General features: G+C 45.6%; 1 protein-coding gene across 2 annotated transcripts; it reads left to right on the top strand.

Annotated features, from left to right (window-relative positions):
* Nucleotides 1-403: 403 nt before the first annotated feature.
* On the top strand, nucleotides 404-20387 carry strip1 (striatin interacting protein 1). Of its 2 annotated transcripts, XM_056298273.1 has the most exons (20): nucleotides 404-514; nucleotides 1805-1874; nucleotides 2016-2090; nucleotides 2701-2835; nucleotides 2962-3082; nucleotides 8976-9151; nucleotides 9249-9376; nucleotides 9544-9726; nucleotides 9849-10069; nucleotides 10573-10638; nucleotides 12858-12921; nucleotides 13050-13121; nucleotides 13998-14072; nucleotides 14705-14802; nucleotides 15036-15162; nucleotides 15696-15796; nucleotides 15881-15947; nucleotides 16094-16198; nucleotides 16337-16541; nucleotides 16947-20387. In XM_056298273.1, exons 1-20 carry the CDS (start codon nucleotides 404-406, stop codon nucleotides 17192-17194), a joined length of 2448 nt encoding a protein of 815 aa, XP_056154248.1. In that variant the 3' UTR covers nucleotides 17195-20387. The 2 variants fall into 2 exon arrangements, with proteins under 2 accessions (XP_056154248.1, XP_056154256.1); XM_056298281.1 differs by lacking the exons at nucleotides 404-514; nucleotides 1805-1874; nucleotides 2016-2090; nucleotides 2701-2835 and having other exon boundaries at nucleotides 2897-3082; nucleotides 16944-20387.
* Nucleotides 20388-21727: the final 1340 nt, after the last annotated feature.

Here is a 21727-nt window from a genome sequence, read left to right as displayed (position 1 = left end):
GATTCATTAATGCCAGGCCACTATTCTTACTTTACATGAATGAGTTAAAAGATTTTAAGAAAGCACTGAAATGTATAAAAAGCACACAAGCTTCCAATATTTACAAAAAACATACATAATGACAAATAAAGTGTTGCGGAGTCCTGATATATTGATTCTGATGGGACCCCTGTCTTTTTTTAATCATTTTTATTTTGTTTACTCTCTTATTTTTGTTTTGTGAAATACAAAAAAAAAATTGTAGCAGCTCAACAAAAAAAAAAAAGATTCGGACGAGCGGCCCGTGGTGACGCACGTCACGACGACCCTTACGTTCTGCGGAACAAAATCGCGTCATGACGCACTACGTCAGGTTCTCGCGAGAGCCAGCTCTCTTGGCGTTCGGCGTATTAAATAAAAAAAGATGGACGTCGGTGGGGTCGGTGGCGGATTACCCCTCAATAACAAACAGAGAGCCATGTTGCCCAACAAGAGCAGGGGAGAATTCGTCCGTAATCAAAGAAAAGACTCAGAGGTGAGCAGTCAGAGTTCTCGCTTTACTTTCACGTCCGACGGTAAATTCGTCCAAATGAGAAGCCGAAAGGGCCTCCTGTGGGACAGTGTTGCTCTCGACAACAGCCCGGGCAGGGTTGAGCGCCTCCGTTTCCCCAAAGCTACCGACGCTAACGGCACTTCCGAAAAGTCCCACATTGGTTCAGGTTGTACGTGTGTTTGTGGTGTGCGGTTAAGTCGGTAGCAGCGGTATGCGGGCAGGGCGGTGTGGCTCAAACGTCAACAACTCCAGGGTGGCCAGGCTGCCCCTGATGTCGTATGTAATGGATGCTCGGTAAAGACCTGTTGAAGGCGTCAGCGCCGACCCTCGTTTGCAACAGTGCGTTTATGTTTCTGCGTTTCCACCTCTGTAGTGCGCCGGACGTGTCCATGCACCGAAACGCCGTCATTTGGCCTCGTTGTTTAATTATGGTTTCCGCTACAAACACCCATCTTTCTCATGGGTTTCCAAGAAGCACCTAACTTTGGTATATTGCTGTGTATCCAAAGGAGTTGAATCAAGTGCAACTGGACTTGGTATATATCCGTGAAGACGTTTCGCCTCTCATCCAAGTGGCTTCCTCAGTTCGTGCCTTTCTGACTAGACCAAGCTAGTCAGAAAGGCACGAACTGACTAGCTAGTAGTCAAAAAGGCACGAACTGACTAGCTAGTAGTCAGAAAGGCACGAACTGACTAGCTAGCTTGGTCTAGACTAGCTAGTCAGTTTTGCCTCTCATCCAAGAGGCTTCCTCAGTTCGTGCCTTTCTGACTATACCGAACTGACTAGCTAGTCTGGACCAAGCTTGGTCTAGACAAGCTAGTCAGTTCGTGCCTTTCTGACTAGACCAAGCTGGATGAGAGGCGAAACTGACTAGCTAGTCTAGCCCAAGCTTGGTCTAGACTAGCTAGTCAGTTTGGTCTAGTCAGAAAGGCACGAACTGAGGAAGCCTCTTGGATGACAGGCGAAACGTCTTCACGGATATATACCAAGTCCAGTTGCACTTGATTCAACTCCTTTGGATAACCATGACCTGGATGAATGAGAACATTCACAGACACGTATATTGCTGTGATTTCACTGGTTTTAAGACGAATCGCCTCACAGTTATGCTTAATTGCTCCATTGTGTGTTAAGGAATGTTTTGCTCATTCAGTTGCCTAATAATTAGCTGGTATAGTTTGAGTCCTCATGCTGAAAATTGTTGTTGGGCTTGAAAGTGAAGGTCATATGCAGAGTCCATGATCGTGTTGAATATATTGTGTCACACGCAGGGTTTGTCTGAATCTCCAGACCTCGAGTTTGAGTACGCCGATACAGACAAGTGGGCTGCTGAGCTGTCAGGTGTGTGCTGTCTTGACATAATTTGTTAAAGATGTTGATTTTCTCATTCTTCTCTTAGGTCCTGTCTTTTATTCATCAATTAACTATTCACAGCTTGTGGTTTGATGGAATTAAACTATCTATTCTGAATATGTTTCCCAGAGCTATACAGTTACACTGAAGGACCAGAGTTTGTTCTCAACAGACAGTGCTTTGAGGAGGACTTCAGAACGCATGGTATGTAGTTGAAGAAATATACATACTTTATTCAGTGTCTGTTTAGGGTTGGATAGCCGGTTCTGTTTTGGAACCGGTTCTGAGTTGATAGAATATCCGGATTCAATAAGCTCCAATTTAAACAAATCTCTTGTTGCATTTTTCCCCACAAATCCAGACCTTTGTTCTACAACTAGCATTGGTTGCTGTGGCATAATAAAACCACATACAGTATTATAGTAAAAAGGTCATTAAATCTTTTCTGCAGATTCAACAGGTGACAATGTGATGCGGGTACGTCTGAACCCACACAGGCAGCACGCTTAATTCTATTCACATCTCACATCATGGTCGATCAGCAAAAATGGGCCCAAACTTCTGTGAATCAAAGACAATAAGTTACTTTGTGCAATTTTCAAAAAACAAAACAAAAAAAGCATTCTGTACAGGATCTGAATGGATTTGGATTTGATAATCAGATTTGATTCAGGATTTATATTTACATATATTCTTATTCAAGGAAGTGCCATCAAACGCTACCCCTACACATGTGTAAACAGTTGTTAGCTAACAAAGGTCTGTTACACTACAGATGATCTAGATTATATTTTCCATCTCTATTGTCTCCTAGTGCCTGAAAAGAAATGGACAGAGCTTGATGCAGCTCAGCACAGAGCACACGCCATGCGCCTGTTAGACGGCCTAGAAGTGATTGCACGGGACAAAAGGCTGAAGATTGCTAGAGCCATTCTCTACATGGCTCAGGGTAGACTATCACTACTTACCATTATTAGACAACCTAACTAACATATGACAGAGAAGATTCCTCTAAGGAGGCTAATTGATTAGTTTTCTTTGTAGTTTACAACCGTTTTCCCTGATTTGTGTTAAGGAACATTTGCTGAGTGCAGCTCTGAGGCGGAGGTGCAGCACTGGATGAGGTACAACATCTTCCTGTTGCTGGATGTGGGGACCTTCTCTGCTCTTGTGGAGCTGCTAAACATGGAAATTGAGTAGGTGCTCTGTCAATTATCTTATAAGTCTGTGCAGGCATGGTTCTATGGTAACTGTTCTCAAGGAGTACATGTGCTTCTAAATGAAAAAAAAATGTAGGCACACATGAAAAAATTTAGGAGCACAGTGAAAAATGTTCAAGTAACAGTTTATTAAACAATTGAGTACATACATATTTTTAGTGTGTGTGTGCGCGTGCTCCTTCTTGTGTGCAATTATGATGTGAAAACCAGGGGAGAACTAGGAAAGTGGAAGACCCTCATATCTAGACACTAGACATGGGCCTTGAAATTTTGAAAAACAGCATTAACATACCTTTTTAAAACACTGAAACGTTAAAATAAAATACTGCAATGGCATTTTAAAACATTTGAAAGTTTTTTGTTAACATTGAAGCAAGTAAACAACTTTTTGAAACATTGAGATAGTATTGGGCACGGTGGCGCAGTGGTTAGTGCGGTTGCCTCACAGCAAGAAGGTCCTGGGTTCGAGCCCCGGGGTAGTCCAACCTTGGGGATCGTTCCGGGTCGTCCTCTGTGTGGAGTTTGCATGTTCTCCCCGTGTTTTCGTGGGTTTCCTCCGGGGGCTCCAGTTTCCTCCCACAGTCCAAAGACATGTAGGTCAGGTGAATCGGCCGTACTAAATTGCCCCTAAGTGTGTGTGTGTGTGTGTGTGTGTGTGTGTGTGTGTGTGTGTGTGTGTGTGTGTGTGTGTGTGTGTGTGTGTGTGTGTGTGTGTGTGTGTGGCACAGGGCGTGTGTGATGCGTCAGTGCAGTAATACTGGGGTAGTAGTGCTTGTAGTTAGTGCATGCTGCATGCTGCTTCTGCTTGCTACTCTCTGCTCTCAGCTACTGCCGCCGGCTAGCCCTCTTTGTGGGGGTGAAAAGAGGAGCCGAGTGCGTAAGTCTCCCCTGCCGGTACATAGCCTCTCTACCGCCAAGACTCCTGCAGTGCCTCCTCGTGGCCACACACGGTAACTGGGTACCTTGCGGTCCCTGGCTAAACTGTAGGGGATCTCGGAGCTACAGTGGTCCCCAGAGGTCTAATGCGCAGGCCCATGTGAAGTGGATACACCCTGGCATTGACCAACCACTGTCCCACTGCCTTGTGGGTAAGTGTAGGACGACAAAGGCTAGGGGAGCACACCCTGAGAGAAAAGCAATGTGCATGGCGGCGCACGATAGGCGGTCCTCTGACAGACTGGAGCTCCGGCAGCCTCCTGCAGCTGTGGAAGAGTGCTGGTCGTCTTGGGCCCCCCTTGCCACCAGATCCCACCCTCTCACAGTGAAGAAGTGCTGCTGGGACATGCGCACCCCCAGCGGCACTGTAAATAATCTCTTTGCGCAGGTATCCACCTCTGCCTCGGTGAGACCAGCAACCGGAATATGGATCAAAGTCTGGCGGCGATGGGGTGTCTGGTGACGGGAGCAGGTATGAATGCACTGGAAGCTCCTAATCAGACCCCTGCACGCCAGCGGCACAGGGCTATTCATGGTCGCCAGCAGCTGGGCTTGAGTGGCAGCTGCTCTCGGCAGACCCCTGTGTGTCTGAGCAGCCCTATTTAGGAGCCACACTGCTCACCCCAACTGGGGAGGGGCCTAGAAAAGGTGGCCTAAACATTGCCCACTCAAAACATCCTGGATAGGCTACCGCACCTATCGGGACATTCCACTCTGCGGTCGAAATAAAAAAAAAGAAAATAATTCCCTTTAAACTGGCAACATGGAACATAAGAACTCTGCTGGACGTTAATGCCGAAAGACCTCAGCGAAGGACTGCACTAATTGCAACGGAACTCAATCGCTACAATATTGACATTGCTGCACTCAGTGAAACCAGGTTCCTGGATGAAGGCTCCCTGAAGGAGGACACCTACACCTTCTTCTGGAAGGGATACCCTGCAGGAGGACAACATCAGCATGGTGTGGGATTTGCAATAAAAAACAGCCTCCTACCAAGACTCACTGAAACACCGATTGGCATAAGTGAAAGACTCATGTCGCTCAGGATCCCTCTGGCCAAGAAACGTTATGCCACCCTCCTAGGTGCCTATGCACCAACACTGCCATCAGAGGATGACGTAAAGGACCGCTTCTACCAGTCACTAGATGAGGCTCTCAGTCATATACCCAAGGAGGACAAGATCTTTTTGCTGGGCGATTTCAATGCCAGAGTGGGGAAAGACAACAAGGTGTGGAGTGGTGTCATTGGTGGGCATGGCATTGGGAACGTCAATGCAAATGGACTGCGCCTCCTAAGCCTCTGTGCTGAGCATGGCTTGACCATCACAAACACCCTCTTCCAATTAAAAAACAAGCACAAAACATCCTGGATGCACCCACGCTCCAAACATTGGCACCTATTGGACTACATCATTGTGAGACGTGCTGATACAAAAGACGTCTTACTCACTCGTGCAATGAGAGGTGCTGAGTGCTGGACAGATCACCGGCTCATCATGACCAGGCTCCAGGTGGAGGTACGCCCTGCTGTTCGTCTCCAAAGGTCAGGAAAGAAGAGGCTTGACTGTACCCGGCTAGAAAAGGCTGAGGTCCAGAACAATCTCCGCCTCTCTCTGGCTGAAAACCTGGAAGACATTGAGCTTCTCTTGAGCACGGATGATTCCATTGACAGGAAATGGTCTTCCGTGAGCTCCAGACTCTACAAGGCAGCATCCCAATCCATCGGTTACAAGAGCAGAAAACACCAGGACTGGTTCAATGACAACACAGGCACAATAACTTCCATACTCAAAGGCATGCATAAAGCACACAGTGCTGTCCTCAACAATCCCACATCAGCTACACTCCGGCAACAATGGCAAGCATCCAGGAGAGAGGTGCAGTCAAAATTGCGTGCCCTGCAGAATGAGTGGTGGATATCGAAGGCAAATGAAATACAATCCCATGCCGATAGAAATGATATGCACAACTTTTATGATGCAGTGAAAACCATCTACGGCCCAAGAAACTGCTCTGTCTCCCCCCTGAAGTCTGATGATGGTACCACCCTCATAAAAGACCAGAAATTCATCACAAAAAGATGGGCAGAACATTTTGAGACTCTTTTGAACCAGCCCTCCCCAACAGATCCCTCGATCTTGGATGAACTACCTGTCCGCCCCACCATCCAAGACCTTGACCTTCCACCAACCTTTGAAGAGGTTCATTGTGCAGTTAGGTCGCTGAAAAATAACAAGACCCCTGGCCCTGACAGTATCCCTGCAGAGATTTTTAAACAGGGAGGCTACCTCTGCACCCGTGCACTTTTCCTGTTCATCTCACACGTATGGAAGAACGAAACTGTCCCTCAGCAGTGGAGGGATGCTAACATCATCTCCATATATAAAGGCAAAGGAGACAAGTCCCTCTGTGGCAACAGCCGTGGCATTTCACTACTGGCTGTTGCTGGAAAAGTCCTGGCCAAACTCATGTTACACAGGCTGGTAAAACACATCTCAGAGGAGCTGTTGCCTGAGTCACAGTGTGGGTTTAGGAGGAATAGGAGTACTGTGGACATGGTGTTCACAGCACGGCAACTCCAAGAGAAGTGCAGGGAGCAACATCAGAACCTCTTCATAGCCTTCTTCGACCTGTCAAAGGCTTTCGACACAGTCAACAGGGACATCCTATGGAACATCCTCCTGAAGTTTGGCTGTCCACGAAAGTTTGTCAACATCCTTCAAAGATTTCACGTGGGGATGATGGCACGTGTGACCATTGGAGGCCAGGAATCTGAGCCCTTCAGGGTGTGCACCGGGGTACGTCAGGGGTGCATCCTTGCTCCAGTTCTTTTTAACATCTTCCTCCTGTGTGTGACATTGCTGCTCCACAAGGAAATCAGGAAGGACAGTGGGGTTACTGTGGACTTCAGACTAGATGGAAACCTATTTAACATCCGTAGGCTCCAAGCGGTCACAAAAATGACATCGGAGCACATCATTGAGTTACAGTACGCAGATGACTGTGCAGTTGTGGCCCACACACCCGAGGCACTACAAGCTACCCTTGCAGCTGCTACAAGGGCGTATGGTAGGCTGGGGCTCTCTATAAATGTGACAAAGACTGAAGTAATATGCCAGTGGGCATCTACTCCTCCATCTCATTCACCAACCTTCAACATCTCCGACAAACCACTTGCAACAGTGGAATCCTTCAAATACCTGGGCAGCTTTCTCTCTGAGCGTCATCCTCTTTTGGCAGACTTAGGAGAAGGGTCTTTCAAAACAAAGACCTCAACCTCCACACCAAAATATCTGTCTACTTGGCAGTTGTCATCACGACTCTCCTCTACAGCTGTGAGGCGTGGACCCTGTACAGCCACCACCTCAGGATGCTTGAGGCCTTCCACATCAGATGCCTACAATGCATCCTGAGGATAACCTGGCGTGACCGAGTGCCCCATACTGAAATACTCCGCAAGACCAACTGCATCAGCATGGAGGCTACCGTCACCCAGTACCAACTTCGATGGCTCGGTCACGTCATCAGGATGCCAAAGGAGCGCTTACCGCGTAAAGTGCTGTATGGCCAGCTACATCTTGGCCGCCGCTTGGCAGGGGGCCAGAAAAAACGGTACAAAGACCAGCTGAAGACCATCATAAAGAAGTGCGGCCTGAACCCGAGCCAGCTGGAAGACACTGCCGCCCAACGCTCCATCTGGCGGCAGCTCTGTCAACAAGGGGTGCAAAACCTCGAGAAGGACCGCGGTGATCGACGGACCAGAAGACGTCTGAAGAGACATGAAGCCAGTACCACACCTACACCCCCAGTCAGTGATTTCACCTGTTCTGTCTGTGGCAGACATTGTGGATCGCGGATTGGGCTTTACAGCCATAAGAAGACTCACAAGTGACAGAGGCAGGATTGTCATCATCGGACACGACGGACAACCTAAAGCAAAGCAAGCAAGTGTGGGCCCTGTGTGATGGCCTGGCGGCCTGTCCAGGGTGTCTCTCCGCCTGCTGCCCAGTGACTGCTGGGATAGGCTCCAGCATCCCCGTGACGCTGAGGGCAGGATAAGCAGTTCGGATAATGGATTGATAGATGAAACAGTATTGACACTGCATTTTAAGAGACATATTGGTTCTGCAGTACAGTTTTTTTTCCTCCTGTATTTATTTGTGTGTGTGTGTGTGTGTTTATGTGTATGTGTACTAAGGGACACACATCTGTGGAATAGCACATATAACCAAAATCACACATTGGCCCATGCCTACTAGATGCAAAGGGTATCGGTTGTGCAGTTGCTTTTGTATGTTGGCCGTCTGGCACACTTAGAGGTCAGTCAGCAGTCTTATGGCAGGAGTGGGATCGAACTCAATCCAGGCTGATCCTCATCAGGTCTTCAGTGGTGGAGACTCAAAGGCAGCTTCTTGTCAGGTTCTTAATGCAGTTCTGGGCAGAGAAACCTCCCTCATGTTTCTTTTTTGCTCAAAATAAAAATTAACGGACTTCATTTTTAGCGATATCTTTGCGATACTATATAAACGCGTCTGTCCCTGACTGACTGAATGAGTGTTGAAGTTACACAATTTTCAGTGTTGTTCACCTTTCTCCCCCTTGACACCATCACAGAAAACTACTGTGATTGGCACATTGTGGCTTATGGAATGTGGACTTGTAGTTTTTGAGGGATTAGCAGCGGGGGGTGAGGGTGGGAGGGTGGAAGATTATGGTAAGTTGTATCTCTCTACATTGTGCTCGTAAATTAGTTTTCCTGTTTGCATTCCTATTTTTAGGGGCAAAGGCGAGTGAAATACTCGCACCATAGAGCCCTGGCAGGGCAACTGAAGGAGAGATGTTCAGTTTTTCAGTTCCAAATGCATGGCACAACAGCATTTGTTGTGAATTATCTGTAGTGTTGTTGATGAATCCTTTTCCCTTCCTGTAGTAACAGTGCTGCCTGTAGTAGTGCTGTCAGAAAGCCAGCCATCTCCCTTGCAGACAGCACAGACCTCAGGGTGCTATTGAATATAATGTACCTCATGGTAGAAACGATTCAGCAGGAGGACCCAGCAGACAGCCCGGAGTGGAGGGCCACCAGGGAGACTTTTAAAACGGAGCTTGGTAAGTATAACAAGTGAGTTGAGAAGGCTCCAGTCAAATGTCGTGTAAGTTTACTTACCTAACAAGCTGAACTGTCCACTCAATCCCTCCCATTCAGGGTCTCCGCTGTACAACAATGAGCCCATCTCTGTCATGCTTTTTGGGATGGTTACCAAGTTCTGTAGCGGTCATGCTCCACACTTCCCCATGAAGAAGGTGTTGTTACTGTTGTGGAAGAGCATACTGGTGAGAGATTGAGATGTCGTCACCAAAATTCTACTGCTTTCATTCTCTGTTAATGCTGAACACTCTGGTTTGCTCATGTTGAATTTCTATTGTGATCTTAAAGATGAGTTCACATCTGGAGAAAAGAGAGAAACCAACTCATTGAAAACCTCTCTCCCCTTTCTCAGTTCACACTTGGAGGATTTGACCAGCTGCAGACTATAAAGGTGCATAAGCGTGAGGAGTTGGGTCTGCCCCCTCTCCCAGAGGACAGCATTCGGGTCATCAGGAGCATGAGAGCCGCCTCTCCCCCTGCCTCTGCGTCTGATCTCATAGAACAGCAGCAGAAACGAGCACGCCGTGAACACAAAGTAAGCAACCACTTCAAATGTTAAACCACCCATCTCAATCTTGGATGGAGATGACCACCAGTGAAGTGCCATCACCAGTCAGCAGGTGATCACATGCAGCTTCTCATCCCTTCTTGTCGCAGTCCCTGATTAAACAGGACAACCTGGACGCCTTCAATGAAAAGGACCCTTACAAGGCAGATGACCCTCGCGAGGATGAGGATGACAATGATGACAACGATAACTCCATAGAGGCAGAGCCTTTCCCTCTCGAGAGGGATGAGGTTATGCCTCCACCTATTCCACATCCTCCATCAGAGAGGGTGTCCTTCCCCAAAGGTCTACCTTGGGCTCCTAAAGTCAGGTAAGGTGGATTTGGCGCAGTAAACAGGATGTGAGCCCAACTGATTGGCAGACTGACAGAAAGTGTACTCTAGAACAGGCCAGTCAAGTTAATTTCATTTCTAAAGCAAAATTTTCAGTGTTTACTGATGGGCTGTACAAATTAAGATAGAATGGAAAAATACACAACAGAATAAAGGGCAGAAAACATAAATGTAATTATAATTATCAGTTTAAGACAAAAAGGAGGCCCAAAGGCTAGGAGTTTTTAGGTGTTAATTCCCCGAAAAACATTTATTTTAGTGTTATTCCAACATTCTTGTCACTGCTAGTATTGAGTATCGATGCAATTAATTTAAATTCAATTAAAAGGGGAGTAAACTTTTGATCCGTCCTTGATTTATACTTTAATTCTAGATTTTTGTATACAAATCTAGAATACAAATTCCAAGATAATATGGTTAGACTGGAAATTATTTTATTGTCGACTTTTGGTTTTGATGTTCTCATCTCTTGTCTCAACAGGGAAAAGGACATAGAAAATTTCTTGGAATCGAGCAGAAGTAAATTCATCGGATACACACTTGGAAAGTAAGATATATATTTATATCCGCCAGGCAGTAGCCTGGAGGAGATATTGCGTTTGGTTGTGTGTGTGTTTGTATCTTTGTCTGTGTGTCTGTCTGCGGCTAATCTCGCAAACCACCAGATCTATCAGCCTAAAATATTTTGTGCACAGTTATGATTATATGATGAACCACCTCTCGTGGTTGCGGTGATTCAAAACCTTAGAAAAAAGTTTGTTTATGCTACCACCGCTCTCTCTCTTCATTCACTCTCTAGCTCGCTTGACCAATGCTTCTCTCTGTCACTGACCGCTCTGAGTCAACCGTGTGCATGCGCGACTCACATCTACGGTTGAGTCAGATCGGGTAGAAATAGTATCAAAACCAAAACAGTACGTATCTGAATATGTACTGTTTTGGTTTTTGGTATGAGTCTTGAAAGTAAACAAGAAGTCGGTCGTATTTCACAAGCCAGCAAATCATTCACTGCTGATCTCAGCACAGGAGAACTGGGGGAACACTGAATGAACAAATAAACAATTTACTTTATTCACTTCGCTGCCACGTGGAAGTGCCATAGTCTCCAATGATAAAACACCGCTATAAAAATACAATTTCAAGAGTAGGATTAATCACAATAACAGCTGGAAACCATCTCAGTAGCTATAATAAAACATTTCCCATGGCTGAGCTGTTTTCTTACCGTTGTTTTATTAGTGAAAGTCAATCACCAGAGCAGCCATTCACCTTCATTCAGTTTATATCATGAAAACCATGACAGTTAAACACATTTGAAGTCTTTTGATAAGGGCTTTGAACTTGTGACAGCCTGATCTCTGTCATTTCATGTCAAGACTTGGTCGCATTCATGCGAGGGTCCACCTAGGAGGCTGCATACCCACAGACTGACAGGCAAAATTTTTTTATTAGTTAGATTTTTTAGCTTGAGCACTGCATATTAACAACTTTCTTTTTCCGTATTTCCCATTCAGTCGACTTGGGCACTGCACAAAAGTCTTGTAATGGCAGGAAAAACACTGGTTTTTCTGTGTCTGTGTGTGCTTGTATTTCCCTTCCCCCGGTAGGCGAAAAAAGAGGTGGTTTGTCCCCAAATTCAAACACCAGAGAAGGGGAGATACATACACTTGGCGGAGATATGTATGAGGGAAGTATGAGAGTGGTGAGGTGTGCAGTTGGAATGACAGATGGGTTCAAGGTGGAGGTGGGATTACATCAAGGATTGGCTCTGAGCCCTTTCTTGTTTGCAGTGGTGATGGACAGGTTGACCGACAAGATCAGGCAGGAGTCTCCGTGGACTATGATGTTTGCGAATGACATTGTAATCTGTAGTGAGAGTAGGGTGCAGGTTGAGGAGGGCCTGGAGAGGTGAAGGTATGCACTGGAGAGAAGAGGAATGAAAGTCATAGGGGCAAGACAGAATACATATGCGTGAATGAGAGGGAGGACAGTGGAATGGTGAGGATGCAAGGACTAGAGGTGATGAAGGTGGATGAGTTTAAATACTTGGGGTCAACTGTCCAAAGTAACTGGGAGTGCAGAAGAGGGGTGAAGAAGAGAGTGCAGGCAGGGTGGAGTGGGTGGAGAAGAGTGTCAGGAGTGATTTGTGACGGAAGGGTACCAGCAAGAGTTAAAGGGAAGGTTTACAAGATTTGTGAGACCAGCTATGTTGTATGGTTTGGAGACAGTGGCACTGACGAAAAGACAGGAGGTGGAGCTGGAGGTGGCAGAGTTGAAGATGCTAAGATTTTCATTGGGAGTGACGAAGAAGGACAGGATTAGAAACAAGTATATTAGATGGACAGCTCAGTTGGATGATTTGGAGACAAAACAAGAAAGGCAAGATTGAGATGGTTTGGACATGTGTGGAGGAGAGATGCTGAGTATATTGGGAGAAGGATGCTGAATATGGAGCTGCCAGGGAAGAGGAAAAGAGGACGGCCAAAGAAGAGGTTTATGGATGTGGTGAGGGAGGACATGCAGATGGCTGATGTGACAGGAAGATGCAGAAGACAGGAAGAGATGAAAACGAATGATGCGCTGTGGCGACCCCTAACGGGAGCAGCCAGAAGTAATAGTAGTAGTAGTAGTAGTAGTTTTCATTGAAATCGAACCAAGAGGAACAGAAGTGACACTAGTCTGACAATGTGTGAGCACATCCAGGACTGTGGGTCATGTAGCTGGGAGAATGTCTCAAAGCATAATTCTTTCTTGCTTTTTTTACAGTGATACAAACACGGTTGTTGGTTTGCCCAGACCAATTCACGAAAGCATCAAGACACTGAAGCAGGTATTGTACTGACTAGCTAAGAAACTTTATTTATGGCAACAACTTGAAGGGGCACTATGTTATGCATCATGGATAACTCTCTTACCACCTAACATATTTAACAAGTCCTCTCTTTTTTTTTCCTCCAGCACAAGTATGTTTCCATAGCAGAGATTCAGATTTCAAGGGAAGAGGAATTTCAGAAAACGCCGCTATCTGGGGTACGTGGTGGCTAACATTTTATAATTTGAATAAAATCATCCCTACAGCCCTGTCCAGAACATTCTTAGGTTCTCGGTAACAATGACTCTCCCCTCTTTAAGTGCAACACCCGTACTTGCTCTCATGACACGTAATGATACACATGAGATGTTTAACCCCTCAGTGTCCACATGAGATGTTTAACTCCTCAGTGTCCACATGAGATGTTTAACCCCTCAGCCTCAAACCCCTCAGTGTACACATGAGATGTTTAACCCCTCAGCCTCAAACCGCTGTGTCCACATGAGATGTTTAACCCCTCAGTGTCCACATGAGATGTTTAACCCCTCAGCCTCAAACCAGCTATGTTTTCCAAGAATCTCTTCAGTTTTGAACAAGAAAATCTTGCTCAAGGCTGCATGTTGTTGATGCTGTTATTTGCATATTTTACAATGTAGGAAGCAGGGCAGTGTAATATGTAGGGATACTATCCTCCAACCAGATCAACCAGGTTCAAATCCCAAACATGACAAAGTGTCTACCCTGCTCGAGCTAACAGGGCTTCAGTTACTTAACTGAAGCCCTGTTAGCTCCAGAAGTATTTTTCTGTACATTACTCTGCACTTTGACCCCCCTGTAGATGAAGGTCTGCGAAAAGGGAATTTCTCCTTCTGGAATTAATTGAGTAATGCAAATATATATTCCTTATGGTGCTGTGTTTTATAGTGACTTTACAGATCACAGGAGGAAACCTGCTTTTTGTGTGTTGATTGCAGTTCTGGAAGGCAGTCTGTGAAAGTTCAGTATTCTGATCTAAACTGTCCTCCTACGACATGGTGATGAAATGAGTTGTTTTGTCTAGCTTGTGCAACTGGTTTGTCTTATTATCGTAACAGGGCGAAGAGGAAGTGGAGATGTGTGCCACAGAGCTGCTCTATCAGGGTATTCTCCCCAGTTTGCCTCAATATATGGTTAGTGTCCACATCTACTCATCTTAATCACACCCAGCAAACTTTACTTGTCTTGTTTTAAAGGCTCACAAATGCTCCAGCAGTTAAAGCCATTTACATAAAACACATTTTATTTATTTACACTGCTGTCAAGATGTAGAGAAATGCACTATCGGTCACATAGAAAGAGGACGTTTTTGGACATTGGTCCATCATAACTTTGTCAATCACAGTTTTTAATGCATTGCATTTTTTTGTCTTGCATAACCTCAATGTTGTGCTCACACGAAGCCTTAAAGTCTGTTTAATAACTGTTCCATAACACCAGAAATACTATCACATAAGTTTAGATCAGCAGAGAAATCATTTTCAAAAGTTGTGGTCTTTTGGGACTGACACACAAGACAGGTATTCATTCTTTAGCTGCTCCCTTATAATACTGGCAAACAACCCCTTGCAAATTGAAAATATCCTCATGGTTATCTGGTAACAGAATTATTGTGTACATATAAGTAACCAGTGTTAATTGCATCACAGATGCACAGCACAGTAGATAATCTGAGCTGTAATGTGGCCTTCTGGAGGCTTGAGATGTTGTGGGCTTGTGTAAACGTGTGTTGATGAGTCTTTTGGTGTGTCCTCCTACATGTCAGATTGCCTTGCTGAAGATCCTGCTTGCAGCAGCACCCACCTCAAAGGCCAAGACGGACTCCATCAACATTTTAGCAGACGTGCTGCCCGAGGAAATGCCGTAAGTACCGTAACTGGAGCTAGGGCAAAAATCCAGTCGACAATTGATAACTGAAATTTAGGATCATGTCCTCCAGTTGACATCTCTCCACAAATACAAGTAAAAAGAAGAGGTAAAAGACACTGAAGATGTGTACAGATAGTTAAGTAAAGTAATTACAGGGGTTTGTGTCCAGGTTGGGGTCCCGTGATAAATACAATGAGGTGATTTACTACATATGTCTGTCTCCGCAGGACCACGGTGTTGCAGAGTATGAAACTTGGTGTTGATGTCAATCGGCACAAAGAGATCATTGTGAAGGCCATCTCTGCTGTTCTTCTGCTGCTCCTCAAACACTTTAAACTGAACCACATCTACCAGGTAGGGGCACTACGCACCAGGAATAGAAAGGCACATAAATCTGTGTTAAACATTCACTTCAAATCTCGAAAGTGACGAAAAACCTCCTCTGGGGTTTTATTGACCAGACGTGTTAAGAATACACGGCAAACTCAAACCTAACTACTCTTCAACTTTCACACACTGTTGTATACGAAGACAAGAAAGTGTGAGCAATACTTTTACTATTTTAAAATGCATTAACAGCAAGAGTTAAGTTGTAGCATTTTATCAGTATACGTCTCATTCTGGACGTACAAGTGTGGTGAAGTGCTGCCATATGTTTGGATAATGGATTTGGACTTCCTGGCAAGGTCATTTGAACTTCATGTGATGATATCTACTTCATGGTTGAGGAACAGTTGAGTGCCTATAGCATCATTGCTTGTTTATGTCAATAGTTTTGTGTGATAATGAGCCCTGTTAGAATTTGCAGCTCAAATCTGCCCAAAATTAAAGCTGATTGTTTAATTATTGTTGTAACTATTACCTCTGTCCATGTTTCTTCTTTACAGTTTGAGCACATGGCTCAACACCTGGTGTTTGCCAACTGCATACCCCTCATCCTGAAGTTTTTCAACCAGAACATCATGTCTTACATCACAGCGAAAAACAGGTAGGATACTTTGTTTTTGGGCTGTTTTGAAAAATATCAACATGACACCGCTTTTCACACCTCATATTTTGCTTCCTCCTGTAGCATTTCAGTGCTTGACTTCCCTTACTGCGTGGTGCATGAGCTGCCTGAGCTGACTGCAGAGAGTCTGGTGAGTTACGCACTGCACATGAGTTCATTAGCTTGTCCAAATGTGCTACACAAATGTATTGCTTCCACCACTAAATAAGACAAAAGACAACTAGAGATGATTTGCGGGTCTTTTGATGTGGTTATTTTGTCTGGGTTTGTCTACAGGAAGCAGGAGACAACAACCAATTCTGCTGGCGGAATCTGTTCTCTTGTATTAACCTGCTGAGAATCTTGAACAAGCTGACTAAGTGGAAGCATTCAAGAACCATGGTGAGCAAACTGCTCGTCTAATAACATTCGCCGTGACGGACAATTCAAGTCACATCAACGGGAGGAGAAACGTCATTTTTGTCAAGTATATCATGAACGTATTTGCTTTCCACAGTCCTGTGTTCTTTTCTATTCCAGATGCTGGTGGTGTTCAAGTCTGCTCCCATCCTAAAGAGGGCGCTGAAGGTCAAGCAGGCCATGATGCAGCTTTATGTCCTCAAATTACTCAAAGTGCAAACCAAATACCTGGGCCGTCAGTGGAGGAAGAGCAACATGAAGACCATGTCTGCCATCTACCAGAAGGTCCGCCATCGCCTAAATGATGACTGGGCCTACGGTAACGGTGAGCATTCCACTGAAACCAGTAGCAGACCTCAAACTTCAGCAAATCTGTGGTTCCTAAAGAAGGCAAGGGGAAAGGTTACTTACTCCCAAAAAATAAGTTAGGCAGAATAAGTACATTTGAGCCAAACTCAATATTTTCATAGAGGCATTTTAACCCTTACACTGTAGTGTTGACTTAGAGTTTGACTCTATTACCGTAATTTACTTACTTTCTAATGAAACATTGTAAATGGAATTCAGTGCTTCACCTTTTGGCAGTACATTAAACGATAAAGTCATTTTGGCCTCCAATTTTTTCAATTCCAATCAAAATGGCAATCAATACTGTCAGGTTGTTGTTTATACTTTGGATTGTGCCAAACTTTGACCGACTACTAAGGAGTGTTTGTTTTGCTGACAGCAGATCTGGATGCCCGGCCCTGGGACTTCCAGGCGGAGGAGTGTGCACTGCGTGCCAACATAGAACGTTTCAACAGTCGCCGTTACGACAAGAACCAGAGCAATCCAGACTTCCTGCCTGTGGACAACTGTCTTCAAAGTGTTCTGGGACAGCGGGTCGACCTGCCAGAGGACTTCCAAATGAACTATGACCTTTGGCTGGAGCGTGAGGTTTTCTCCAAACCTATATCGTGGGAGGAACTTCTTCAATGAGGGACAGTACATGTCAACATCCTTATTCTTCTGTAAGGATCCCCCCCCATCATATGAACACTAACAGGGATTTAAATGAACCCTGATTTTTTTTTTTTTTTTGTTTTTTGAGTTGGTTGAAAATGGTTCAAAGCATTGTGTCACATCATCTACACAGAATGAAGCTCGGCTAAAATTCGAGGTCCAAAGGCACCCAAGTGTTGAATAGCAGGACCATTGCAATTCTGCAGTTTTACAGAGGCACAAACCAAAACCTTGATCTCATCAATCATTGCCTTTTATTGAATTAATTTAATATTAGGATATTTAAGATATTTATCAAAATATTAATTCCAGCCCATATATTTCTTAAAATGTACTCTTGTGTATTTTAGGTAAGGTTTCCTGAGAATTTCAGCGCAAGTATCAATTCCTTTTTATTTTTATCTCTGTTTGTGCCATTGTGTTTGGAGTTGAACTTGGATCGTGTGCCATGGAGCGCTGTACGTCTGCAGGTTTTCACTCCAACCCGACACGACACCGGCAGATTTCACAGATCAGCCTTTCTGTCTGGTTAAAGGTGTATTAACCAGTGACGTCAGCTGGCAGAGTTGGGTTGGGATGAAAACCTGCATGTGATTGAGTACCTCTGGTTTGGAACCGCTGCCCCTTTAGCACAACATGACAGTACAGCATTTCCCAACCCAGTCATCTAGTGTGGCCTGTCCTGCAGAGTATCACTGTGACAGTACATCCACTCTAAACATCAAGTATATTAGTACATGCAAAGAAAGCAGTCCATTTTAACTGTGTATGAACTGTAAAGAATTTGACATGAGTGCGACTCCTGTGTGTGTGTGTTTATGCTAACACCATTGCCCTTTATTTACGGTACACATCGGAGTAGATCAGTGGTGTTCAGCAGTGCCGAAGAGGACTGTGTATCTCATCTCATCTTCAGCCGCTTTTCTGGGGTCGGGTCACGGTGGCAGCAAGCTAAGTAGGGCACTCCAGGCGTCCCTCTCCCCAGCAACGCCCTCCAGCTCCTCCTGGGGGATCCCAAGGCGTTCCCAGGCCAGATTGGACATGTAGTCCCTCCAGCGAGTTCTGGGTCTACCCCGGGGTCTCCTCCCAGTTGACCGTGCCCAGTAAACCTCCAAAGGAAAGCGCCCAGGTGGCATCCTAATCAGATGCCCGAACCATCTCAACTGGCTCCTTTCGATGCGAAGGAGCAGTGGTTCTCCTCCAAGCTCCCTCCGGATGTCCGAGCTCCACACCCTATCTCTAAGGCTGAGCCCAGACACCCTACGGAGGAAACTCATTTCAGCCGCTTGTATCCGCAATCTCCCCCGTTTTGGTCACTACCTAAAGCTCATGACCATAGGTGAGGGTTAGAACGAAGATTGACTGGTAAATTGAGAGCATTGCCTTCCAGCTCAGCTCCCTCTTCACCACAATGGTCCGGTACAACGTCCGCATTACTGCTGATGCTGCACCAATCCGCCTGTCAATCTCCCGCTCCATCCTACCCTCACTCGTGAACAAGATCCCGAGACACTTGAACTCCTTCACTTGAGGCAATAACTCATCTCCAACCCGGAAGGAGCAATCCACCATTTTCCGGTAGAGAACCATGGCCTCAGACGTGGAGGTGCTGACTCTCATCCCAGCCATTTCACACTCAGCTGCAAACCACCCCAGTGCACGCCGGAGGTCGCGTTCTGATGAAGCCAACAAAACCACGTCATCTGCGACGAGCAGAGATGCAGTTCTGAGGTTCCCAAAACGGACACACTCCTCACCTTGGCTGTGCCTTGAGATCCTGTCCATGAATATCACAAACAGAATCAGAGACAAGGGACAACCTTGGCGGAGTCCGACACCCACTGAAAACGCTCTCACGTTGGTTATACAAGCACCGGATGGCTTCTAGCAACTGCCCCGGTACCCCATACTCCCACAGGACTCCCCACCGTGTACCCCAGTGCCCTGGGGTACACGGTCGTAAGCCTTCTCCAAATCCACAAAACACATGTAGACTGGTTGGTCAAACTCCCATCCCCCCCTCAGCACTTCCGCAAGGGTAGAGAGTTCCTTCCTTTACCCTTGCGGAAGGACTGTGTATGTGAATTTTATTTCTGACCCAACATTACACCAGCTGGTTTTAACTGACGCAAGCACCTTCAGCCAGACAGAGGAGGACTAGCGACTGACATCAGCCAGAGGGGTGTTTGGTCGGAAAGAGAACCTTCACACACACACGACCATCCATGGCGCACGTTTGAACATAACTGTGGTGGACAATTGATCAGACCCCATTTTAACTCTGTGAAACACGGCAGTATAGATAAAATCGCTCTTAGCGACTACATCACACGAAGAGCACGACGCTGGAAGGAATGTGAAGTGTCCCAGCTATCTCTCATGTGGCAGATGTACAGCTCTCTTATTCTGAGAAAGGGAATGCAGTATGGAGGGTCCAACAGAAATGTAAATAATTGCATTAAGAAGTGAAAAAAGTTCCTCCTGCCCTCGCAGTGCTGGGAACAGTTTAAGAAACCAGCACACTACAGTCTATGGCCTTCATCAGGGTAGATTGTTTCATCACAGAAATTTATTATTGCATAGAATAGCTAATTTCCTATTGAACAGGCTTTACCTTTGACCTCCCGCTGCAGTTGCTCGTGATTTTGCACATTTTCTGCATTATTATGCGAAACTGACCCGCTTCTGTGCTACTTAAAATGTTTTTATTCATCACACAGATGTACAATAGGACCATGGAGGCTTAAAGAAATACAGCCGGAAATCCTTCCACTGGGACAACTGACTCATTGGAAAGATTTTACTTTTACTTTTTTTGTGTACTTCACTTTTTTGTGCAGGAGCGTGAACACGAGTCATCTGCGTAGCGTGGAAGAGCGGCGGCCTGCAGCGGTGAGCCTCAGTTGCAGTTCTGTGGTTTATATTAGCTTAACTTGCCATCTGGGATTTTTGATGTACTCAAGGGAACAGCCTTGCCCGGCTGGGGATCGAAGTGACATTCTCAAGTTTGCTGCGCGTTTTCATTTTTGACAAATTTGGGTTGTTTCGTCTTGTTACAAGCGGTAAGAAAATGCCCTGAAGGGGCAGTATGAAGACGTAACATTCAATCGATGAAACCGGTTTTGTCACTCTTACGTTGTGAAATTTACATACTGTAATAAAATTGTTACTCCCCGTTGCTGGTCCCCCCCCCCTTCCTATGAAAGCTAGTACCTGTCTGGTGTTGTCAAGATAAATTTGTGTTTCGTTCCCATCAGGGCTGCATGAACAAAGCAGCATGCTGCTACACTTGTCTTACACATTTGGATGAGGCCTCATTCGCCGGTGTCACACCACATTCTTTGACCTGTGAAATTATATGACCTTCACCACAGTACGTGATATTTTGCCCATTCTCCATAAACTAATCCTAATTTTAATCCAGCCTCTAAAAGTAATCGTGTCCAAGATCATGCTTACATTTAACCATCTTTGTGCTGTATGGCAAATTGCTGTGTACCCTGTCTGAAATACTGTGTTTTAAAGACAGTCACATAATCCGACGGGTCACAGATTTTGCTATAACACAGCAAGCTTTCAGCACATGATTCTCAGTAAAGAAAATAGTAGAGATGAATATCCACATGACGAGGGACAATTTATGATTGACAAATTGTGGACTTGGACTACCCTGAAAACGAGCAGTGGTGCAAATGAATCAGATAGTGTAAGAAATCTGTAATTCAGAATTGAAGAAGACCGCCTCCTCCCTCTTCATCCACTCGGTGTCCCGCCTGTTTCATGGCGACGACTCACGACCAAAACACTTAACAGCTGTGTGTGGAGGAGAGATGCGGGGTATACTGGGAGAAGACTGAGATGATTTGGACATGTGTGAAGGAGAGATGCTGGGTATACTGGGAGAAGATTGAGATGGTTTGGACATGTGTGGAGGAGAGATGCTGGGTATATTGGGAGAAGACTGAGATGGTTTGGACATGTGGAGGAGAGATGCTGGGTATACTGGGAAAAGATTGAGATGGTTTGGACATGTTGAGGAGAGATGCTGGGTATATTGGGAGAAGATGAGATGGTTTGGACGTGTGGAGGAGAGATGCGGGGTATACTGGGAGAAGACTGAGATGGCTTGGACATGTGTGGAGGAGAGATGCTGGGTATACTGGGAGAAGACAGATGGTTTGGACGTGTGGAGGAGAGATGCTGGGTATACTGGGAGAAGACAGAGGGTTTGGACATGTGTGGAGGAGAGATGCTGGGTATACTGGGAGAAGACTGAGATGGTTTGGACATGTGTGGAGGAGAGATGCTGGGTATACTGGGAGAAGACAGATGGTTTGGACATGTGTGGAGGAGAGATGCTGGGTATACTGGGAGAAGACAGATGGCTTGGACATGTGTGGAGGAGAGATGCTGGGTATACTGGGAGAAGACAGATGGTTTGGACATGTATGGAGGAGAGATGCTGGGTATACTTGGAGAAGACTGAGATGGTTTGGACATGTGTGGAGG

The sequence above is a fragment of the Lampris incognitus genome, chromosome 2, assembly GCF_029633865.1.
Source record: "Lampris incognitus isolate fLamInc1 chromosome 2, fLamInc1.hap2, whole genome shotgun sequence".
In the NCBI taxonomy this organism is placed as follows: Eukaryota; Metazoa; Chordata; class Actinopteri; order Lampriformes; family Lampridae; genus Lampris; species Lampris incognitus.
The sequence above is the reverse complement of the archived record's forward strand: the minus strand, read 5'-3'. Positions and strand labels throughout refer to the sequence as shown.

Bases quoted from the DNA above. Each gene is read 5' to 3' on its own strand.
- strip1 (XM_056298273.1), top strand. From the start codon at position 404: ATGGACGTCGGTGGGGTCGGTGGCGGATTACCCCTCAATAACAAACAG. The intron at 2,091-2,700 runs GTATGTAGTTGA...ATTGTCTCCTAG, and splicing joins GGAGGACTTCAGAACGCATG to TGCCTGAAAAGAAATGGACA. The intron at 2,836-2,961 runs GTAGACTATCAC...ATTTGTGTTAAG, and splicing joins CATTCTCTACATGGCTCAGG to GAACATTTGCTGAGTGCAGC.